Source organism: Arachis ipaensis, chromosome B8, assembly GCF_059453495.1.
Source record: "Arachis ipaensis isolate K30076 ecotype BB chromosome B8, ASM5945349v1, whole genome shotgun sequence".
Taxonomy (NCBI): Eukaryota; Viridiplantae; Streptophyta; class Magnoliopsida; order Fabales; family Fabaceae; genus Arachis; species Arachis ipaensis.
Window position 1 is genome coordinate 133736223 of NC_142443.1, and position 24261 is coordinate 133760483.

The window sequence follows — 24261 nt, forward strand, 5'->3', positions numbered from 1 at the left end:
GGTCACTATCACCCTGCAGGATGTGGCGTACCACTTAGGTCTACGGGCACACGGTAACTCCATCGGGGGTTGTCTCTGTGACTTTGGTAGGTGGTACCATACGGAGACGTGGGCATTGGTGGAGCAGCTCCTCGGATCCAAGCCTCCCGTGGCAGCACAGCAGGCGGCACAGAAGAAGGAGTCGTTCACGCTGAAGCTTGTGTGGCTATGGGATCGTGTTCGCCAGATGCCCCAGACAGACGATCCCGAGACCCTTCGACAGTACGCCAGGTGTTATATCATGTTACTGATCGGAGGGTATCTGATTATCGACAAGTCCAACAATATGGTGCACCTTCGTTGGCTACCGCTGCTCCGGGACTTTGCGAAGTGTAGAGCATTTTTTTGGGGCTCAGCTGTGCTGGCCTGGACGTATCAGTCCTTATCTTTGGCGGCTCAGCGGGGCGTCACGTATATCGCTGGCTGCACTCCGTTGTTGATGTCCTGAATCTATCAGAGATTCCCCCAGTGGTGTCCACCAGATAGAGGCGTCTACCAGTATCCGATGGCTGCGAGGTGAGAAATGTCTTTTTATGTATTAGAGTTAAATAATTTTGTCAAATCTTTTGGTATGTTACTTAACGAATCGTATATGCTCTCCTTCGATCTGTTAGGTTGGTTGGATTACTGCAGCAGAGCAGGGATCAGCATGAGGCCAAGGTCCTACGTTGGAGGGTTTCCCTTGACTGGCTATGGTTCGACGAGGTTAGTTGTAAAATACGCACGTTTTTTGTTTTCGATAATTAGATAGATATCGTATGCTTTTGTATGCTTGTTATATGGATAATTCGAGCGATTTCGTATAATAATTGTGTTTGTGTTGTATTGAAAACTTTCTTTATTCAGTTTGCATGGAGAGTCTGCAATGACCCCGCCCGGCAGGCTTTGTGTCCCCCTTGGTTTTGTGAGGAGGAGGAATGGGGGACATGGTTGTCAGCCGTCCTCTATTGTGCTTCAATATCGTCCGTTTTCACCACGTTAATCGGGCGAAACGGCAGTTCAATGGAGAGCAGCAGGTATCAGGCACTCCGGTAAATAATGATAGGTGAGATTGATGCTATATTTCTATTTACTTATCTGTTAAAAGATTTAAGTTATTATGACTTAAGGAAGTATTTAACACACCATCTTCATTGACAGGTACCTGACTACTACTGGTCGAGGTGAGGATGTATGGTGGCCGCTCAAGCTGAAGGAGTGCTATGATAGATGGCACCAGAGGTTTGAGCCCGGTCGCCGGATCACTGTGCACCATACCTTTGATACCAGGCCGACCCTGGAGTACTATGACTGGTGGCGTGCAGCTTGCCGTGTTAGGCATCTATCGGGGCAGGAGATACTGGAGGACCAGAGGCTGGTGGAGTTGTCCCTTAACGTACAGTCCACTACCAGCCAGCCCAGAGATGATCTCGCCCTTCCTCGGGGGGTGCCGGATCAACATCGACGTGCGAGGGAGGGTAGGGATGATACTCGACGACCTGCTCGGAGAGAGAGGGGTCACAGAGAGCGTCAGCCTGGTGAGCCGGTAAGGAGGGAGAGGGCCCACCCATGCGGGTGGGGATCGGAGTTGAGTCTGATGAGGAGGCGAAGTACGCCCACCAGGAGGAGCATGGAGACATCCCACAGGACAGAAAGGCCTCACCTCCACCACAGCAATCATGCACCATGAGGTGTCCTTCGTAGTACGGTTTGACGCGTAGGTCACATATGGTGCCGGGAAACAGCTCTGCAGTGCCTGAAGCAGCTTCGGCACCTTGTTGTACGATTCTTCCCAATCACTGTAGATCCGTGCAATGGCCTTCTGCTTCGCCATCCACACCTTTCTGTACGAGGATTTGAAGTGATAGCTTGCCTGCACTGCACCTTGCAAGATTAGGACACTGATAGACGGGTTGGATTGAATCAAGGGCAATATGACTCTGCATATGAGACTGCTATCTAACTGACAATGGTCTTGAGATATGGTGGGTTCCAGACATCTATGTGGTCTACCAAATCTCCGAACCTCCCTAATCACCACAGAAAAAATTTATTCATACACGACATCTCTAGCCGAAATAACATATAAGACAAAACTACTCAAATTCACAATTAAACTTGAACTTACCAGTATCCGAGATTCTGACAAAGGGCGGCACGGAGGCTCCATTGACACCCACTGTGGGCTTGACAGCACTGCACATGGTACTTTAAGCGGTCAGACTCAATCACCCGGTACTCAGCACTCCTTCGAATACTGTAGTTCTTCACACCTTGAAGCACCGCCTCTCGGCTTCTGAACCTGTGTCCGACCCGAAACTCCACACCGTCGTCCAGGTTGTAATCCACTCCACAGCTGTCAGAAACTAGGTTCCTTTCATGCATGGCGTCCAGATATAAACTGTGATAGTGACTTGGCACAGCCGATAGCACCGGAATTGGATGAGGTGGAGGTATCACATGGCGTGGCACAGCCCCCGCAGGTGTCTCCAGCACAAACTCATCCTCATCGCCACCATCGGAAGATTTACTGTCCACACTGTCCGCCACGTAATCCTCGTCCTACTCCTCCTCACCCTCCTCTGCCTCATGCTCCGGAATCACGACATGAATGGGAGGTGGTGCGAGAGGTCGGTCGTCCTGCACGTAGGTTTCGTGTACGGACGACCCACTACCACTGTGACCCACCTCGGCGGACAGCTCCATTACCTGTTCACACATGATCCTCCCATGAATGTCGAACATCAGTCGCACATGCTCGTCTCCGTGAAGTCGGAATAGTTTAAACCGGAAAACTCCATTTTCCATGGGTGCCAGCAACCTATACGCCACCCTTCCGATTTCCCTCGGTTGTGTCCCACCGAGCTTGCTCAATATCAAACTCTTCAAATCCGACAACGTCTCCACACGCTGAGTGCGAAACAATATCGGATCTTGACACTCAAATATTACCCCGTTGTCGCCATTTCTCATGCGACAATTGGGATAAAGAAGCACAACTATGAATGGATTGTTACTGGCCATTCAGCTATGTTTTTTGAGAGAAGTAAGAGACAGAAGAATGATATGAAATGTGTGTGAAGAATAGCAAATGTTACACATCCTTTTATAGAAGGTGAACATTTGTCATATACATATCTCGTTTACACTGTAAACAAGATACGTGAAAATTCATCTCGTTTATAGTGTAAACGAGATATAGTAAGGGAATTTATTTCGATAAATATTCGTAAAAATATTTATTTTGGTAAATATTATATTTATTTATTTAATAAAATAAAAAATTCCAAATATGTGGATTCCTACACAAAATTCGCGATCCGATTCTATTAGTGTGCGGATCTTATCCGATAACTTTGTAGATCGGATCCATATCCGTCATTTTTAAATCAGATTTGGATAAATACCGTGAATATGCAGATCAAATTCAATCCATGAACACCCTAATTATGTCTTAATGTCTATACACACATATGAACACCGGAGGAAAGGTGAAATCAAATGGCTTGCAAATTGACAGGGAACTGTATAAAAATAAATGATTATTAAACAATAAAACACTATTAATTTTTTTGTTCATAAAAAAAAATTTTTTTGGACCTGTAAAATCATTATTATGGTATTGAATTTTTGAGGCATCATATCAAGTGGATTTATGTTGACCCAATGAGACGGGTCAGAGACATAAGTCATGTGTACATCAGATGAAATGCACCATTGGACCCTACTCTCAATGTTTGGATAAGTTTCAGATGAGATATAAACCTAATTCAATTTACGAAAAGGAAAAAAAAAATCCATAAGTGGAGTCGGCACTCAGCAGGCTCCATCAACATCTCTTGAATATACGGAACTTAGTTATTTTTTAGAGAAAAATCTAAAATAGTCCTTCACAATTACCTCAAAAAACAACGAAGTCTTTAACAAAAAAAAAATATCAACCTGGCCTTGAGATTTATTTTTATAGGATTGATTAGCTCCTGTGCTAAAAAAAATTAATGTTTTTTTTGGCACAGGGGCTAATCAGTCCTTAAAAAAAAGATCAGAGACTGGGTTGGATGTTTTTTTTTTTGGGTCTCGTTGTCCTTTCGAGTTTATTGTCAGGGCCAGATGGGATATTCACTCTATCTTTTAATAAAAGCTATTAAAATGGTATGCCAAAAATTTTGGCGATCATAAAAAGATCCTGAAAAATATAAAAGATAAAATAATTTTTAAAAATTTTAAAATTTGACAAAAATATCCAAACATAAAAATATGATATCACAGTGAATAGAAAATATTGATTTGTCAATCAAAAAAGTTTTAGCGATAACAGCAGAAAACTCTAACGGCGTTTTTCTCTTTTTCTTTCAATTCAAAATCCTTTTTCATAATTGCTCATTCATCATCAATTATGAGAACTTTAATGTCTTCCCTCCTTTTCTTCTAATCTAAAACTCTTTTCGTACCTTTACAAGGCGGTCTTACTCCATTAAATCTATAATTGTTTGCTCTTACAAGAGAAAGTCTTTCATGAATTCGATGAACTCTTGTTAGTGTATTTGGTGGAAGTGACAGTGCGTTATTGTTGTTGTTATTGTTCTTGTAGATGTAGCTTTTGCGAATTTTATGGTTGAAGAAGATGAACCAACGAATTTTGTGGTTGATGAAGATGAACCAATGGCATCTGGGTGAAACTTGAAGGTACAATTCGAAAAAAGAGTTGTTGAAGAGAAGTGTGTACTATCTCTTGCATATAGAACGAGCTTGGAAGAAAGCGCGGCGGGGGAGAGGGGGAAGCGAGGAATCCGAGGATGCAATCGATAAGCCTCTGAGAAAGCTTGCTCCATAGTCTGTTGTTCATCCATGGTGTGGTGTTGAAGGTGCTTGTTGTTGCAGCGGTGGTGGTAGTGTTGGTGATGGCAAAGGTGTAAGAGAAAGGGTGGGGATGATGATAGCGATGAAGAAAATAGAGGACATGATTTAAAAAAATTAGGGTTCAGAGTTCTCTCTCTTAGCACTTTCGATTGCTAGGTTAGCATTTTTGTTCACTGTGACGTAATGCTTTTCACGTTTGAGTGCTTTTGTCAAATTTTAAAATCTTTTGAGGGTTATTTTATTTTTAACGACTTTTAGGGCCTTTTTTGTCAGCGCTAAAATCTTTCAGATACCATTTTAGTAGTTTACTCTTTAATTTAAGAGTACATTTTAAAAATATAGTTTTTTTGCTCGTTTCAATATTAAAAAAAAAAGAGGTAAATGCCAAATCGAGAACAGTTCCTTGAGTCGGAAATTTTTCTCCATGTTGATGTATTTCTCTACTCTTTCCTGAACTTTATTTAAAGAAGTCGGGTACCGTTTGGATATTGACTGGGAGAAGGGTCATTCTTTGAGACCGTTGACTAGTCCCATGATCACGGTTTTAGTGGGTAAGGTTTGGATCTTCAAACATGTCTTATTGAACTTTTTCATGTAGTCTTGAAGGGTTTCTCCGGCCACTTGCTTCATTCCTAGCAGACTCAGTGCGTGTTTTGTTTTGCCCTTTTGGATGAAGAACCTAGTCAAAAATTTCTTTGCCAGGTCGTCGAAACAAGTTATTAACCTGGGAGTAAGTTGTCAAACAATTTCATGGCGGGTTTGGTAAAAGTGGTTGGAAAAATCTTGCAGCAGGTGGTGTTGGAGGCGTCATCTAGGTACATCCGGCTTTTGAAATTGTTGAGGTGGTGCCTTGAGTCGGTCGTTCCGTCATAGAGGTCCATGTCAGGTGTTTTAAAGTTCTTGGGAACTTTGGCTCGCAAGATTTCTTCTATGAATTGGTCTTCTCTGCCTAGAGGACTTTCTTTCCGATCCGCTTGGTTATTTCGATTGCGAATCTCGGCTTCTAACTTCAAGAGTTTTTCTTCTAGCTCCCTTCGTCGCCTTACCTCTCTCTGTAGTTCCCATTCCGCCTTGTACTCGAGTTATTCTAGCCAATCTCGTTGGCCTCGGACGAGACCCAGTATTTCGGCTGTTTGTAGGGTTCTTCTTCAGTGTGACGGACTTCCGAATGAATCCGCCTTGGCTGGGGGTTGGCTTATGGCCCTCCCCCATGAGGACCATGCATCTGGTGTGGTGAAGGTAGTATAATGGCGTTGCCCTTTGGTTGGGGCTCGACTTCATATTCAGGCACCGTGTGGCTGTCTTCATGCTGGTTGTCCGCCATTGTTATGGGATGAATTCTAGGTCCCCGACAACGGCGCCAATATTCCGAGGGTTACCTGAAATGTTGATTTGAGCCTGGACGTGAGACTCAGATCCCTCTGTATGGCAGCGTCTGACTTGCTGATGTTGAGGTGCTGCCTGTCCGAGTTTCTCGTGGAAAGGTAGGGAGTGGTACTTACAAGAGACTCCAATGCTTAAATTAGCAAGGGCTTTTAGCAAGTTTTTAGTAGATTAGAACGCGAATTATACCTAAGGGGTATTAGTGTATTTATAGTAAAGTTGATAACCACCTTGGTTGTAGTTATTCTATCTTTTCTGATGGATAGCCGTTCTCTTTATCTTGAGAGTTTGTTATGATCGATCTTTTAGCAAAAATATAGATAGTAAGGGAGATTTTCGGAAGCATTTACCTGTTTAAGCAGGTATAGCTCGGCTCTTTTGTTGATGTCCGATCTCTTAAAAGAGGTCGGATATGTTCGGATAGACCGTCTTTTTGGGTGGGTCTTTTGTTTATTGGGTCTGACTCTGATAGTTGGGTCAAGGTATGAACAGTCATGTTATTCTTTTCTTTTAACATAAAACGATTAAGTTCATAAGTGTACATTTTTATCGATAACGAAATTTAAGAATATTTTGTTTAGTTCAAGTGTATTTTTTTTTTGTAATTTATCCTAACAGCAAATAGCGAAGGAACAGCTAAAAACGAAAGCACACTATGATTCGAAGAGAATTTCAAAGTATTACTTGTTAGTTGTTGCTAAGAAAAGAATATTCATGAACAGAAAACGAACCATCCTTGGTAATTCAAAACTTAAATCTTTGAATTCCCAAGATAATTCTCATGTTGAGGACAAACCTTATTGATTGATTATGCTCTCCAAGATTTCCTGGTAAACAAGTTGAGGTAGAGAATATTCATAAAAGGCTAAGCAATTCTCTACATTAAGATAGCTTATCACATTTATCATTCAACATACAACATTACAATTTGAAGCAGAGAATATTCAAGCAATTCTCTGTTTGAAAATAAAAAATACTATGTACACACTAAAAATCAGTTACTAAATTAACTATCATATATTTGTGTATAAATATATAATTATTTAATTTATTTTTAATATATATTTTATACGATTAATTGGTTTGCTAGCTAATATATTGGATACATGCAGTAGAATTTTTTAAATATAATACATATATAAGTTCTTCTTAAAAAATTTATAAAAAAAATTCCCTCTCCAAGAATGCCAAAAGTAGGAATAATTTTGTGTCTCCTACCTGAGCTAAAGCAACATTCTTGAAGCATAGTATATGGAAATAAAATAAAATTTCTCTATCCATATATATAAGAAATAATTCATTATGACCACATATTTACAAACTTGTGTTCCACCATGGATTTCCAAGATGGTTAGTTTGGCATCTTTTGAAGAGAGTTTATCCAATATATGCATGTTATTAGTTTTATACTAGTGAGCAGAATATCATGGATTTAATTTATATGTAATAATGTATTGCAGGCATTTCAAGATTCATATCAAATTCGCCACCAGCTCATTACGTAGTAAAAATCCAATTCTCACTTCTCACAAATAATTCCATAGAAAGATATGAATCAGGGATATTTGAAGCTGGAGGCTATAAGTGGTATATATAATTATTTTTATTTCTAAATGAATTCATGTGTTAATATAATATACAAGCAATAATAATGAAATATATGATAGGAAGTTGATTCTATATCCAAGTGGAAACAAGGGCAAGAATGTCAAAGACCACATTTCACTATACTTGGCATTGGAGGGAGCAAGTTCATTTAATCATGACTGGGAAATCTGTGTCAATCTTCGTTTCTTTGTGCTTGATCAAAACAATCACAACTACTTAGTCACCCAAGGTATTTAAAGGTTTCACCCCCCTTTTTTTTGGGTCCATTTTATTAGTAATCATATAACCCTAGATATTTCATATAAATATTCTGATTAAGTTCAATAAAATGGCAATATTAATTAATTTTCATAGTATAGTACATGGATAAGATATGCTATTGTAGATACGAGGTATATATATGGTTTATATTTCATTATTCAATATTAAAGTCTGAATGGATATAACGAGAGATGATAATCGGGTCGATTTTTGCACTATTCGACTCTACCTCACCTTATTTTATCTTATATAAAATATGCTATATTATTATTTGTAATAAGTAGTAAAAATTTGTATATCCTAACCATCTTACTTTTATTGATCACCTCTCTAACCTTTAAATTTTACTATGTAAAATTAAAGTTCCAAATTCATAAAACTATGAATATCATTAAAAAAAAATTAATTTAAAAAATGAATATATATTTTTAAATTTTTATATATATACATATTAGGGTGAAACAGGACACGTACCAAAATTCGACTCCATTCCATTCTGTTGAAAATCTATCCAATACTAGATCGAGTAATTATCCATTCCGATAGAATAGAATGGATTTTGTATGTACAAGTTGTGTAATTATATTGCTATCCTTAAATATATATGATATATTGGTATCTCATATATTTTGTATATATACTTAATATTATTTGTTTATTATAGTAAACTCAAATATATCCTGGCATAATTCATGCTACATGAAATGGATCTAGCATAATTCTTATAAGAAAATTTAATCAATGGTTAAAAAAATTATAAATTATTGACACGATAATATAAAATTTTTATAGGAGAGAATTAAAAAAAATTATAGATATATAATTTGGTTTTTGATTGGTAAAAAAGGTTATGTTCTCTAACAAAATTTATAATAAGTAACTGAATTTGATTACTGGCAGATACAATAAAAAGGGAAAGAAGATACAACAAAATGAATATTGAATCAGGATTTGATCAATTCTTCCCACTCAAAGATTTCAATGACAGCTCCAAAGGTTATTTGGTTGATGATATATGCACATTTGGAGCAGAAGTCTTTGTTTGCAAAGAAAGAAACATGGGAAAGGGAAATGGAGAATCTTTAGCAATGATTAAAGATGTAATTACCTACAAGCACAGGTGGAGAATTGACAACTACTCAGGCTTTGGTTCAGAGTGTTTAGAATCTAAACCATTCAATACCGGAAAATATAAGTGGTAAAAATATTTAACTTTGATTTTGTTTCTAAACTAATCATACTTAACATATCTTTCTTTGGTAAAATCCTGTATTAGTCATGGGAAAAGAGTTTGGAGTGCCATTTTCTTTTTTTTTTTTTTTGCCAAAAGATTACTTATGATATTAACTTAGTCTTTTAAAATTAAATTAATTTGATGTTAATAAATTTTTTTGGGTAACTTTTTGGAGTAACCTAAAAGATATAAAAAGTATAGAAACCCACTTTTTAAGATAACCAACATTAGTTAACATTTTTTTTAATTGTAAAATTATCTTTTTAACTTTTATTTTTGGAAAATTTAGAGTTCAGGGTTAGATTTTAGAATATATAATTTAAAAATTATAATTTAGAATTTAGAATTTAAAATTTAAAAAATTTGACTGAAGTTGACTGAAAAAATAATTTCCTAATTGAACTCAAAATTGCCAAATTAGGAGAGAAAATACATAGGATTTTATAAAATGTGTTGACATTTTGTACTTTTGTTAGTAAAACACAAAATTATTGAATAATAGAACTTGTTGAAACGAGATTTTATAATTCGTATTCTTTTTCTGTATTAACCAAATTGTCACACTTATTTCAAATATCAAATTGTCACACTAGTTTTTTAAAGACAAATACAAAGTTTTATTTTATTTTTAACCGAAATACATCAGATACAAAATAAAAGAAAAAGTAATTGCTTAATGTACAAATATTTTGCACTATGCAAAATCAACCTCTAAATTTATTTATTTATCAACCATGTTAGGTATAAACTAAAGTCAGTTATCAATATAAAATATATTTTAAAATATAAATATATATTAAAAATAAATTAATCAACACATATTACTTTTGAATATTTTTTTTCCACAGGATAATGAAACTTTATCCCAAAGGACAAGGAACTGGAATAGGAAGTGGGTATCTTTCTTTGTACATAGCTTTAGCTGACCCAACAAGCCTTCTTCCTTCAGGATCCAAAATATATGCACAAATAACACTGCGCATCCTTGATCAGAAACAGAGTAATGACTGGTTTGGGAAAGGTAAAGCATATAAGGTGGTTATTTTTATGAGAAATAATGCTAGTCACACAAAATGGTATTTAAAGTTTTAAACCATTAGGAGTTGAATCTTGCTTTTAGGGACATGCTCATAAAAGTCTTTAGGATAAAAATGCATATAAAATATGCTTCCAATTATCTCTTAAACTAGATTTTGAAATTGGCTGCGTGCACTAAAATAGTTTTCGAAAATTTAATTGTATCATTTACGTATTTGATACTAGCAGTCGAATAAGTCACTTGATAGAAAATGATTGAAAGAATAATATTGTGGACTTTTACCAATTTAAATAATTGGTGCAATTGAAATTTTTGAGATTATTTTAATATATCCGATTAATTCAAAACTTCTTATATTTTCAAATAATAACTTATTTACCCCTTATTGCAGGTAATTACTGGATTAGTGGGTCAAGTGGTGAAATTGGTTATAACAGATTCATGTTGCTTAATAATTTCACTAGCCAATACAATGGGTATCTAGTGAAAGATAGTTCTTCACTAGAAGCAGAGGTTACAATTCTTGGTGTGGTTGATGCATTGTTCTGACACCAATTGTTCAATGTATTCTAACACATAACAGTAGTGTTGTAAGTCTCAAATGTTTTCTGTGCATTCAAATATTACTGTGGTACAAATATTACTGTGTTTAAATTGCATTGTATATATAAATGGGCACTTTAATATCTCCTGCTTGAAACTGTTCTAACATGAAAATTAATAAGGATGTGTTGCTTTTAGCATTATCTTTAACTTGTACATAAATGCGTTGTATATATAAATGCGATGCTTCTTTAGATAGCGGCAGCAGCGACGGCAGCGAAATGCGTTGGTGACGGCATAACAGAAAAGGGGGAGTGAAGCGATTCCGGTTGCGGTAAAAGGAGAGAAAGGTGAAAGGTGTGAGGCTAGATTTTTGGTGGATAAATAGAGTGAAATGTTTTTAGAAATATGAGTTAAGATATGTTGTTAAATTACTAAACTAAAAAAATTAAATTGATGACTAAAAATGATGAGCAAAAATAATGGCATTTCTCAAGTCATTTTTATCCTTTATAAGATTAGATATTTGAATCATAAAAATATTTTAGAAAATAGTCATATCATTTATTACTTTAGTTTGGCGAAGTTTATTTAGGCTTGTTCACCACCTAATACAATTGATAAGAAAAATTCGTTCGGTGATAAATGACAAATATCACAGGTGAAGGAAATAAGACTTAAAAAGCATATCACTCATACATTTTTTATAATAAGTAATATTTAGACACATTTTTCTAACCTTCCATATGCGTTATTTGTTTTATTAATTAAAAATAATCTAAATATATAATTAACCAATAAAAATGATTTTTTATAATGTTATTGAACACAATGAGGTCCTATCTCCAACCCATTCTGTCTCTTCTGATGAGTCTCATAAAAGCATCATCTATGATCACGGAGCACTACTAGTTGATCTTAAACAAGGATCTCGGAGGCTCAACATATTTATGCACATTGATGATTGTGCTCATGCATGCATATATGTGGCTCACAGAAGTGCTTGATCATGGCAAGATATATAGATGCTAAATAAATGGTACAAATTAAAGTAACTATTATTGATGATGAATCGCTACAAGAATGTTTAAAAAAATCGACCATTTAAAAAGATCTTGTAGAGTAGAAATTAAAGAAATCATCAATTATATGCTTAGAAAGAAGAGGATCAAAATTTTCCTAGCTACTCAATATTCATAATATGCCATTTGTTAACAATTATGTGTATCAAAATTATGGATTATTCTATAAGATGGTTCGAAGGTTTGGTTTAAAATTTTTCGTATTCTGAATTCAACTATGAAATTAATTTTTAAAAATTTTTTAATCCTAAATCATAAATTCTAAATTCTCATCAATGCACTCAAGAATTAATAGTTTTGCTTAAAGATCATATAGAGCTTGCATAGCGTGGATTGCATACCTGTAGAATGTAATCAGTGGTTTCTGTCCGCACAAAAGAGGACCACAAATAGAAACCTTAACTTGAATGAGGAAAGTGCAAGTCATAGACTCAATTGTAATTCTATCATGAAATGACCAAGAAAGTAGTCTTCTCTATTTTCAAGGTAACATCTGCTCCAAATATTATAGTTGGTATGCCACTAACTAATGGTGTTCTGCAGCTTACTGCATCAAAAAGAATCAGTTGTAAGTTGATAAAGAAATAAAAAGATAAACAAGACAAGAATTGAATTTGAATAAAAAAAATACATTGAAATTGAAATAGAAACAAAAATGATAGATTGAAATTGAGTACAAAGAGAATCACTCTACTTCTACCCAATTTCTTGACGTAACAAGAAAGGGACTCCTCAACCTAACTTGTCAATGCCATGGTTTGGAAATTGATTCGAAGGGACTCCTCAACCTTCTAACCAATTCCCCGATGCAACAAGAGAGGGACTCCTCAACCTCAATTGTCCACACCATGGTTTCATCACGAAACCAAAAAGGTTTAAAAACTCTAAATCATTCTATGCTACGACTACAATAGCTAAGGAGGTATTTATAACCTCTTATTAGGTTAAAACAAATAAAAATCCTAAAGCCCATAAACATAAGGCCCAATCTAGTAATTAAATAAACAAAATCAAAATACATTAAATTAAAATATTCTAAAAATGTAAATTAATATCTTCTAAATAATACTTGAACTCTTCATATCTCGAACATTTGAAGAACATTTGAAGCACGTATCATAAGTATTCCATAGAAGTGAGAGTAACTTCGACATATATCTGTAGAGTAAGGATGCCTACATTGGCCTAACACAGCAGCGTTTTTGAAAATAATAAAATGACATGAATACAAATGGAATAATACAGGGCATAATGTTGATTAGGCTAACAACTTGCAACCATGAATATGAATTTCTGGGGGAAAAAAACGAGCTTCTCCATTCAATAGTGGAAAAAGCAAACAAGGACAGAGAATTGTCTAAGAAATAACAGAGTGAAAGTAGACTACAAATTTTGCTCAGGGAAGTGTTATTTCATCTGACAGGTATTTGAGTGAAAACAAACCTTCACATTGATTTTCAAAGACAGATTAGCCAAATACTGCTTAGTGATCTTAAAGACGTGCTTTGTCAGACAACAACATTGAGAAATCAAACCAAGGTCAGTTTCACAAATTCTCGAGGTCACCTGAAAATAGAAGATTTTATACGAATGTTGACAATTTTCAACTGAAGCAAAGAGCAATCATTTATGATACAACAATCTACGTTCATTATCAACAATGTGGCTTACCATAGAGAGAAGCATTGTTGTCAGGTAATATTGCCAACAAAAGCTCCAAACCCTTTCCTTTCATTTTGGTTGTAGATACGTGGTAAACATGCTCCAAAGCTTTCTCCACCTGCTCAGGCTCGGCATTGTATATGGGGATAACAGGTTCCGGATTAAACTCCTACAAAGATGAAAAAACAACAGGAAAATTTTCTCTTCACGCCAAACAACAAATATAACAGAAGGAAAAGTACCATTCCAGATACTTGACACATTTGAGCAAGCTCGTTACAAAATGGGCAGGCAACACTGTCTTGCACGCTCCATGAAAATTTTATGCATGCCCACCGACTAACTAACGGTCATGCCATTAATCATTTTCTGCATATTTTAGTAATAGGAGACAAAATACCATGTTAAAAGCTATCACTTAAAAACTCTAGGTCAAACAAGAAGAGCATATAATAAAAACTGACGTGGATGACAGAATTCAGCACAAAACAAGGTAGAACAGTTGAATTTTGCCACAACTTGAGAACATATAAATGGTATCAATGTATACAATACCTTGTTCATCATATTTCATTGACCAACTTGAGGTAAACAACTCTTTTCTTCCCCACTTTCATGATATTTAAGCTGCAAAAAAAAGTGCAACAGATCAATAGTTGTAGCAAAAAAGAAGAGATTCTACTTTCAGCAACTCATATTTTTGGAGGAGGAGCACATTACCCAAGGGGCAGGAAGAATTCTTGCTTCAACAGAAGCTAGCTTTTCACTTTTTATTCCAAATTCCTTTGCATAAGGATCCTGATCATAAGCATTATGCCGAATGGTCTGCTTGTAAATAAATTGAAATCTTGATATGATGGCCGAACATGTTATGCAGCTCCCAATATAATGTACATGTATGTGTGTTGTGCTTCTGTCTGAACAAGTATCTTAATATATTTCATCTGCAAAAGTATATCTTGTCATAGTTGATTGTACCTTTCCCTTATCAATTCCATAGATGTAACTCTAGAAGAGAACACCTCCATTATCAGCAATTGGAATTTACCATTGTTTGAAACCCTTTTATAGTGATATTAGCCCCAAAATGATTTTAACAGTCTAGGAGTAGATGATATTAGCCCTTGGTAAGAAGGCTCATTTGTGTAGCTTAAATTAAAAATGTGCAGGCATTACAAGGTGCATATCAATTCTCAAGATATTCCGTTTGTGCTTCTCACAATATCTTCCTTCAACCATTGCTAGAATCATCCATAGTCCCTAAAAGTAACATTAAAAACAAAATCAACAAATAATATCAACCAACTTGAATTTGTTCTTTCATACAACTACATCCATAATCAGGTGGTCTTATTTCTTCCGGAGGTCAATTCCAGCTTTCTTCGCGACTGCATCGAGTCCATTCTTCTCTATGGTTTTCAATGCCTTGGTTGATAACCGAAGCTTTACATAGCGCTTCCCGGCTTCCCACCAGATCCTCTTGTACTGCAGGTTTACAAACTGCAGTTTCTTTGTCTTGTGGTTTGAGAAAGATACTTTGTTGGCCTTGTTTGCTTTCTTTCCAGTGAAGGGACAAACTCTCCCTGAAAAAAAAGATAAAAAAGTAAATAATAATAACAATAATAATAATCAAATCAAATAAAAAATAAGATAATAGAATAATCAATCTCTGTCAAGTGCCAACAAAACAACAGATTCCAATTAGGTTTCTCCACCACTAATGATAATCTAACTTGCCATCAATGAGTAACATCCATATTAGCATATTGTTAGCCATGCATGTCATCCTTTTAAAAAAATGAAGACTGTAGAACTAGAGCATATGTCGCTCTAAAGATCAGGCTGAAGCTCGAGTAAATATCAGTGTTAGTTTCTTAAGTCCAGGAAAAGTGAAATTGTAATATATAGTAATTGCCCAGCCACAAGACATTATACGAAGAAGCTTCAAAATCACAGTTGGTAGCTTCAGCATCACTTTTTTCTATTTCCAATTTCTAATGATCTGATCAAACAATTAACACAAGCTTCAACTAAACAAAAAGCGGTGATCTTCCTTCAATATACATACAATATCGCATGATCACGTGGAAGTTATCGGCTTATGGGTTGTGTAGTCTTTATAATAACTCAAGTGTTGTGGTAGCTATTCAAATCAGCTACCTTTAACAGCCTGGTGCAGGACACAACATTTTTGTAATCATCTACTCATAGCTAAACACAAAATATAGTAATTAGGGAGTAATTAACTATTTGGTAAACCTCCCTTAGTTACTTTTGGCCATGTCAACGATTGATTTTCGTTTCGTTAGCTGCTTAAACAAGGCTGTTCTTTTGGCAGAGTGCAAACTCATAATGGATGAATCAAGCAGAGATACTTGGAGACTTTGTAGCATCAAACAGGTTGAAGAACTCAAATGCTTGGCTAAAATCATGACAGCATATGGGTATCCACCATCTTAATCTTTCTTCCAGATCCAGTTGTCCATCCATCAATATTTCCAGTATCAGGAGTCATCAAAATGAATAATATACATCCTGGGTGAATAAATGTGTTAATGTGTACTCGTCCAATCATGTGACCAAGAAGGAGATTTCACAAGTCAGAGTCCTTCAACTGATAACGATTGGGTAGTTTTACTTTTAGTAATGGTGGTTTAAGGGTCAGTGAAGTGCAGGAGAAGGCATTTGGAAATTTCACTGTTCAAACGCAACCTATGATGTTAAAAAGGTTGGAATATCAAACTTGTAATTGATGTTTCACCTCTCAAGTATCTAGTATTAAGTTAATTAGAGATGGTGCATGGCAGATAGCAAACAATGAAAGGTAAAAAATGGAAATTGAGGGAAAAGGGTAGAGGAATTACGAGCAAGAGGCTGCAAAGGTAAGAACTTTGGAGAGGGCGCAAGAAGGGGCATAGGAGAAGGGTGGTACGAAATTTTAATGCCGCTGAGGTGGGAAGTGACGAAGGCAAGCTCTGAAAGAAAGAAAATGCACAGGAAGCATAATAAATTATTAGTTTGGACTTTGGAGTTCAAATTATGTTAATTGAATATAAATAAATAAGGAAATGGAGTTGCACTTGCCTGGATGAAAGAGATTGGAAGAAGAGGTCTTTGTTTTCAGAGGCTTCAATTTGAGGGGGAAGGTGGATACCAGTGAACAACCTGCCATTGCCATTCTTCTTTCTTATCTCTCGCTCTCCTTCACACAACTCACTTTCGCTCCTATACTTACTAATATAGTTATGAGAACCGAACTGGTAATTAATCCGGTCATACCACCGGATCACTGGTTTAACCGGTGAGTCATTGATTCACCCGATTAACCCGGTTATAATTAAATAAAATATAAAATTATAAAAATAAAATTAAAATCAAAAGTTAAAGTACATGTATTCACAAACGTATTAATAATAATCAAGTATCAATTCTTAGACATAACTAATGATGCAAAAACTAGTCAATAGTACAAAATACTTTCTCAATTTAAATGAACAAGAAAAAGCAAAAGATAACACAATCGATAATTTACAGCAACAAAAGATTTAGCCAAGTGATAATCAGCAACAAATTCAACTCTCAGTCATATGTTCAACATCAAATTCAACTTCCAGCAACAAAATAATTTGCTCAGTGATATATTCAGCATCAAATTCAACTTACAGCAACAAATTCTATTTCTAACAACAAAGTCAGCTCATTGATAAGTTTCAACAACAAATTCAATAACTTTCAGCAACAAAAACTTTACCTCCAATTCTCCAAATATGATTTACAGCAAAACAAAATTAGCGAAATCATTATTTCAGCAACAAACTCAACTTTCAACAACAAATTGAAGATGTAGTGATGATTTACAGCAATGAAATTGAAAAAGAAATAACAGCGCCGAAGGAGGCTGAAGCTCACCTTCCCAGGGACCAACTCACGGCGAAGGAAGCGTTGACGGCCGAAGCAAAAAGACGACAACGACCACCACCCGAGGGACCAGATACTGGTTCCGTCTGCTTCTGCTTCCGGTGAAGCGAGGGCAGGAAGGCGGCCGCGAGAGAAGCGAGATACCGGAGACGAGAGAGGTCGAGGGCGACACCAGCCGTGAGAGAGTGAGACTCAGTGAGCTTGAGGAAGAGAGGTGAGAGGTGGGTGATCAGCATTTGGATAAGGGCACCCGGCCCCGGGGCTGTTAAAGGGAAACGACCCCGTTTTCAAATTTTTTTTAATTTTTTATTGTTAATATCAAAAACAAAACCTATATAAAAAAGTACACCACAAAAAGTGACCCAATGGAAAAAAAATGAAATGTAAGTTATGCTATTGTTTTTAATGTTGATGTTATTTTTTTTTAATAAGTTATATAGTGTCTTTGTTGTTTATATATTATTTTTTTTTAATAATTTATATTTTTTTAATATTATTTAGTTGTACAATATTACTAAAAATATATATTATCATGATTCATGAAGAATAAAATTAAAAAATTTAATATTATTTTTAATTATCAAAATATTAATAATATCCATCCTTGTACTTTATCTAATAGTTTTATTCCTGTATCATAGTATTTAAATATAACCTAAAAAACAAAAATAAAAGTAACTATTTAAAAAATAAAAATAAAAAATAATTATATAAAATTAGGTAGATAATCTGCAATTGAATATTTTTATTACTTATAGTCTAATTTACGTATAATTTTATTTTTTATAATTATTAAATTTTAAATTAATTTTTTATTTTAATTTGTCATTTATTATCTACTGCTATAAAATTTAAATTAATTTTTATAAGCTATTTGACAAAATTTTAAACTTTTTTAATTAAATTTAATTCATATTATTATTCAATTAAATTACAAAATAAAATTAAGCACAATTATTATCTATATTAAAACAGTATATTTTTTTGTATATTTTTTTTTGTTGAATAATAATATTATTGAATCGTATATAAATTGTAAAATTAAATAAATATATTGTACAATATTTTTTACAAATTAAATTCTAAGTTTAATATTAATTTACATATTATCTAATATATTCTTAAGTAATATATATAGTATTTTAAATTTATACTATATAATATAATTAATTTAGCTCTTCATGCATCACGAGTTTTAATCTAGTATTATATTAAAAATGAGAGACAAGTTAGCACTCTCTTTCTTTTCTTTCATATAAAGAGAAAAATAGAACTAAATGTTGTGACGAGAATGGATAATTAAGGATGAAAGATAAATGTCTATTTTATGAGCGACTCAATTTTCTTATGTTGAGAGGAACAAGTTCTTAGGACGAAGCAAAATTAATGAGGTTTGATAAATAAATTTTGTATATCTGAGACAAAAAGATTACACACACAACAATAACAATAATTATATTATTAATATTTATTTTTTTCTTTACGTTATTACATATATTAAATAAATATATAAATTATCTTTATTATATTAAGTTAATTATATTAGTGAATATTAATACTAAAATTTTTTATTTATATATTTTTATTTTATATTTAGTACATTTTTTATTTATTTATTTTATAACACTAAATTTTTTTTATAAATTTTGCTAAAAACACACTCAGTTTGGGATTGGAATATAGAGGAGGCTAATTGAGTGATTGTAGAAGATAAAGAGCTTTAAAGTTCTCTATTATGTATTATCACGCCACTTTTTCTCTCTCTTACAAAATTGAATGAACAATGGGATGCTGGGCCTCATGGCATCTGAGGAAAGTGATGACTATGGTGGGAGAAGCAGATAGATTAAGAATGAGATAGATTTGGGAATGAAATTAGGGTTAAAAAAATGCTAATTTGAAAATTTTTTATAATTTTTTAATATTTGGATAGTTTTGTCGATCCAAACCTATTTTTTATGGGTAAACTTTAATTTCGTTTCTTTTTATTAGATTTGTCAGTATTCAAATCATTTATGGTTAGAAATGGTAAGTTTCTCATACTCTACCATTATAATAATAGGCATTATAGCATGCAATATATGTATATACACCATACACTAAGAGAATACATAAAAAATGTATTGCACATATTGAAGATAGTTTTCTTTTGTTGAATGATTTTAGATCATGGTTAACTTATCATTAAGTACAGACGGTAATATATAGAAGTGCAAGTGGTGATGAATCAAACGATCTGAAGGTTATTAGTTGTGATTTTAATGAAGTGTGTTAAATGAAAGTCAGTGACAAGTGACAAGTGATTAATGAAGTTCAGAGTCATGTTCTTTTTGGGTATCCTGTACAGGTTGATTCTGTATGCTTTCTTAATGCCTCGCTGTGGGTCTGGCCAGTATTCAATACTGAACAACAAAACCATAAGTCATAACATATCCTAAAAGATGATGCTGATGACTTACCATCATCAAGGCTAACACTTTGTTCTACTTATGCTTCAACCTGCTTCCAACCACATTGTTTCTGCACTAATGTACAGAAATCAATCTCTTATTTATCCCAAGTCTATAATAATCATGCCACATCATTTTGGCTACCAAATGTTGGCAAAATATCCAGCTATCCAGAATTTTTTGTTTCTTTTTGAGTAAAAGAATCAAGTAACATCGCTTAGAGCAAAAGATTGAATTGATATACCTTCCATTTTCGTGAACCAGATTCATTTTGACAAACTTGACTCACCCTTAATTGTGCTATTAAGTTTCTTCCAGTCTTATTGTATCGTTGGCGATATAGCACTAATTGGGATTTATTTAATCCAAGTGTTTATTGAAATCATTTTCAAAGTAGAATATATATTTTTCCTTCTGTTAAGAAATAAAGAATAATATATATAAATCTGATGATACCAGAAAAGGAAGAGGCATACATTACGGGTCAATGCGTGCAAAATGCAAGATAAAGAGTGGAATATTCAATATTATGCATTTCACTTTATTTCAATATTTCATCACACGTGCAACTAATGGTATCAATGTGCCCTGTTTCCATCTTGACAATTCGTGTGAGGCCACAGGCCAGGCTTGCATTTCATTTATACAGCAAAAGGGCCATAAGCCATTAGAACCTTGAGTACGATCTATGCATAACTAATACTATGACTCAACCACACAGAAATTGAAAAACAACCTCTACAAATATATGCATAAACATAACGTAAATGCACTAGATTATGTATCACACTATTCACTACATATAGTCACTGTGTTACTATACTCAAGACACATGGCATTTTGTAGAATTTTGGGTTGGGAAGAAAAGGGGGTTAAGCTTCCCGTATATGAATATCAGATGAGTTAGTAAGATTAAGGTTCCAGTATATCAGATGGTTTTGGAACTTCCCTGAGTTGCACCGAGTTTTCAAAGCAGTGATAGAAACCATAATGAGGGAATCTTTCATACCAAGTATCTTGAACAACATGCGTGTCCCAGTGTTCTCCACTGCTGCTCTTACCGTACTTGTGAATCCATCCAGAACCATTGTGTTGCTCTCCCCAAGTTCTGTTCCAGCGATCTCCATGCTTACCTTGCCACCAGGTCTCCCCCTGCTTAACACCATGGCCATTTAGATCAAAATTTTCATCCCATTTGTCACCCCATTTCTCCCATCCATCACCCTCGCAGCGCTCAGCCCATTTGTCTGTGTATTTAATGCTGCCACCATATCCATCATATGTTTCGCCCCACCTGGAAAAGACACAGCACCATTGATCCAAGAGGGAAAAAAGTTGGAATGTAAAGATGAAAAAGCACCATCAGGATTCAGGAGCCAGAACAAGTTGCCAATTTTTCTTATTGTTTCTCAAAAGAGGATAAATTAAATTCACTCTGAATTTCTCAGCACAAACTTTGAAGGTAGTAGTAATTTTCTTTCACAAAATCTTGGTCCAATAAAAATATAAATTTCTCAAAATATTTCAGTCTACATCGTCATGTTGAAATCACTATACGTTTAAACAATGAGCATTAAATGCATTGAATTTCAACTCTGAACCAAAATTTATACTCTTGTTACCTTTCATGCCAAACATGAGCATGTCCAGCTTCCACAGGTGTATTTGGATCAATACTGCACCATTTGTGTGCCCATTTCTCTGTTTGACCAGAGGCATCGTAGTGTTCCCACCATTTTTCTTGCCATTCGTCACCTCTACCATTCTTTCCCCACTTGTCTGCAGTTTTCTCCATATGCATAAGCCCATTTTCCTGCAAGCGAAAACCATGCCAAAGATTATCTTATTGAAACACAATTATTGTTGTCCAGGAGTATATAGGTCATATCGGCTAGTGCTGTGACTACAGCTACACGGCATGCATTAATAATTGACAAGGGACAATTCAGAATAATGATATACAAGAGCTTAAGAAACAGGTTCCCAATGAATCCCCTCTGGCAATGAGCATGGGGACAGTGGCAACTGAAAATATGCATACTTTAAGCAGTTAATAACAAGAAAGGTGTTCAGCTGCAATTTAGATGTAACAAATGGTACTAACCTGAGACATGGATTCTCTCCAGAATTCTCGCCAAACATTTGCATTCGCATCACGTCCAGATTTCTCAGAACCAAGTTCCTTATAGCCAAACTCATCAGAAGCTTCCCAATACTTCTCTTGCCACTCGATGGTTTTGTCAGCGCTAATGCCTCTGGTCATCGTCCATCTAGAAATTACGCCATCAGGTCTTTGCTCAATTCCTGTTTCCTTCCACCATCTTGATCCATCTGGATTCACTCCATAAGGTAAAGAATTATTGGCCATATGGAGGGCATTAGCTGCTTCAGCTGCATGGCCAGAGGACAATGTGCCACGTCTTTCTTCCTCTTCCAGGGAAGGTGACTCCATATTGGAAGCAGAGTCTTCCATCTTTTCAACCTCTATCAATGATTGAAAGGGGGGTAGAGTAGGACTATGTTTGCTTTGAGAGTATAAACTTTCAAATGGAATCGAAAGGAATTGCACCGATCGTTCCTTCTCCATAATAGGATCGGAAAATGAAGAATGAACTGAAGACTTGGTATCTAACTGAAAGCCACCAGCATCATCTAAAGGAAGATCACTATCAACTGGGGGTGTCCAGGACCAAAAATCAGGGCCTGGAATACCATCTCTCTGCTTTTCTGATTGTGACACAAAAATACTCTCCGTTTGCATTCCTGTTTCATCAAAAAACGAAAACACAAGAATGCATCAACCTACAAGAATTTAATACTAATTTTTTTTCACCGCATCTATTTAGAAACAGAACTAAAACCACTGAGTTTCTTTCCGAGTTAGTAGGTTCAAAGGACACCCTCAAGCAATGGCAACTTCAGATATATAAATTTCAACACCATGTAACCTCGTTTGATAGATTGAAGATCATAGAAACAAAAAGTAAAAAATAATAGGAAACCGGTATATATATATATATATATATATTCCTAATCTTTTTTATTAAAATAAATTATGTATTCTTTTTTTCCCTCCATTCCATGCTTCTTCGTTGTCAAGGGGAAAAAAAGTGTACTGATCACAATTTTTCCGAAATGAGATTCTTGATTAAACAAATTCATTTGCAAATTGTAAAACTCAAACTGAAAACCCTAAAGAAAAGAGGGAGAATGAAGGGGGAAAGGAGGAGGAAATTACAGTCTACACTATAAAGTATAAACATCGGTTCCAACTTCCAATTCAAAGAGCGAAAATTCCAATTCCAGAGAAACAAGAAATAAAAATAAATACGTTGAAGCCAAATGTTACCATCTAGAAGCTTGGCACTGGAATCGGCTCCGTCATTAGCGGCGGGCTTGGCCCCGTCGTTAGTGCCTTTGTCGTCGAGGATGGCCCTGGCAGCAGAGATTGCGGCAGCAGCTCGATCGATGACCTGCATGCGCTGGATCTTGTCCCTCTCTTCACTGGGAACTTGTAGAAGCTTCTCGAAGTTGGAGGTCTTCTTGTCCAGATCGTCCCCAAGTCCACCGGTGGCGGCACTCTCATCGTGTGAAGAGGGAGGGGTCCGGTCGAGAATTCTCTTGAAGTGAGCGGTTTTCCTGTCCCTCTCAACGGCCTTCTTCCACATGTCGAGATACGACGAGTCTCCTCCTCGTTCTCCGTCGTCGGAAACACTGGCGCTGACTCTGAGCCTGACGCATTTTGTGTTACGGCGCGGTGTTTGGAGGAAGAACGGGTGGCTGAGCAGCTCCGATAGGGGCAGGACGCGCGGCGATGTGGTGAATGCAGCGGCAGCGAAGGATCCGATATGGCTCGCCATTCATGAAACAAGACTGAGAATCAAAGGCTCAAGATGGCGCTCAAGTTTCTTGAAAGGCTCAAAATGGCGCTCAAGTTTCTTGCACTATTTATATCTTCTATATTGAAATCCAACGGGTAAAAATGAATCCGTTCAAAAGAATAATCGCTTTCATAGCTCACAAGTAAGGTTCCATCACTGTTTTAGCGGGACTATGAACTTAATTATCATTAAATTAGAATAAAATTTACACGGAGTTAATTATTGTTGTATTAAAATATAAATTTAGATCAGTTATAAGTTATAAGTTATAAAATTAATAATAAATAAATATTAATTTTTTTTAAAGAATATTTACTAGTGT

The 24261-nt window shown here is 35.3% G+C and overlaps 4 protein-coding genes and 1 long non-coding RNA gene across 7 annotated transcripts; 1 reads left to right on the forward strand and 4 right to left on the reverse strand.

Moving 5' to 3' along the window:
* Positions 1 to 2142: 2142 nt before the first annotated feature.
* LOC107611474 (uncharacterized) lies at positions 2143 to 3042 on the reverse strand. The gene is made up of 2 exons (XM_016313392.1): positions 2728 to 3042; positions 2143 to 2580 (listed from the first exon to the last, which is right to left on the reverse strand). The coding sequence occupies exons 1-2, from the start codon at positions 3040 to 3042 to the stop codon at positions 2143 to 2145; spliced, it is 753 nt and encodes a 250-aa protein (XP_016168878.1).
* A 4457-nt stretch (positions 3043 to 7499) lies between these two features.
* Positions 7500 to 11149, forward strand: LOC107612218 (MATH domain and coiled-coil domain-containing protein At3g58360-like). Its single transcript, XM_016314024.3, has 6 exons — positions 7500 to 7611; positions 7722 to 7848; positions 7929 to 8098; positions 9031 to 9328; positions 10213 to 10385; positions 10795 to 11149. The coding sequence occupies exons 1-6, from the start codon at positions 7596 to 7598 to the stop codon at positions 10950 to 10952; spliced, it is 942 nt and encodes a 313-aa protein (XP_016169510.1). The 5' UTR covers positions 7500 to 7595; the 3' UTR covers positions 10953 to 11149.
* Positions 11150 to 13762: 2613 nt separating this feature from the next.
* LOC148549924 (uncharacterized) lies at positions 13763 to 14061 on the reverse strand. The gene is made up of 2 exons (XR_015896360.1): positions 13933 to 14061; positions 13763 to 13859 (listed from the first exon to the last, which is right to left on the reverse strand). It is a non-coding gene; the product is annotated as an uncharacterized LOC148549924 (long non-coding RNA).
* A 737-nt stretch (positions 14062 to 14798) lies between these two features.
* Positions 14799 to 17887, reverse strand: LOC107613247 (large ribosomal subunit protein bL28c). 3 transcript variants are annotated; one of them, XM_016315153.3, is made up of 4 exons: positions 17600 to 17866; positions 16775 to 16915; positions 16555 to 16665; positions 14799 to 15273 (listed from the first exon to the last, which is right to left on the reverse strand). In XM_016315153.3, exons 2-4 carry the CDS (start codon positions 16866 to 16868, stop codon positions 15041 to 15043), a joined length of 438 nt encoding a protein of 145 aa, XP_016170639.1. In that variant the 5' UTR covers positions 16869 to 16915; positions 17600 to 17866; the 3' UTR covers positions 14799 to 15040. The 3 variants fall into 3 exon arrangements, with proteins under 3 accessions (XP_016170639.1, XP_016170637.1, XP_016170636.1); XM_016315151.3 differs by having other exon boundaries at positions 16775 to 16924; positions 17600 to 17845; XM_016315150.3 differs by lacking the exons at positions 16555 to 16665; positions 16775 to 16915 and having other exon boundaries at positions 17600 to 17887.
* Positions 17888 to 20571: 2684 nt separating this feature from the next.
* LOC107614266 (protein LIKE EARLY STARVATION, chloroplastic) lies at positions 20572 to 24193 on the reverse strand. Its single transcript, XM_016316492.3, has 4 exons — positions 23408 to 24193; positions 22163 to 22821; positions 21681 to 21871; positions 20572 to 21352 (listed from the first exon to the last, which is right to left on the reverse strand). Exons 1-4 carry the CDS (start codon positions 23916 to 23918, stop codon positions 20971 to 20973), a joined length of 1743 nt encoding a protein of 580 aa, XP_016171978.1. The 5' UTR covers positions 23919 to 24193; the 3' UTR covers positions 20572 to 20970.
* Positions 24194 to 24261: the final 68 nt, after the last annotated feature.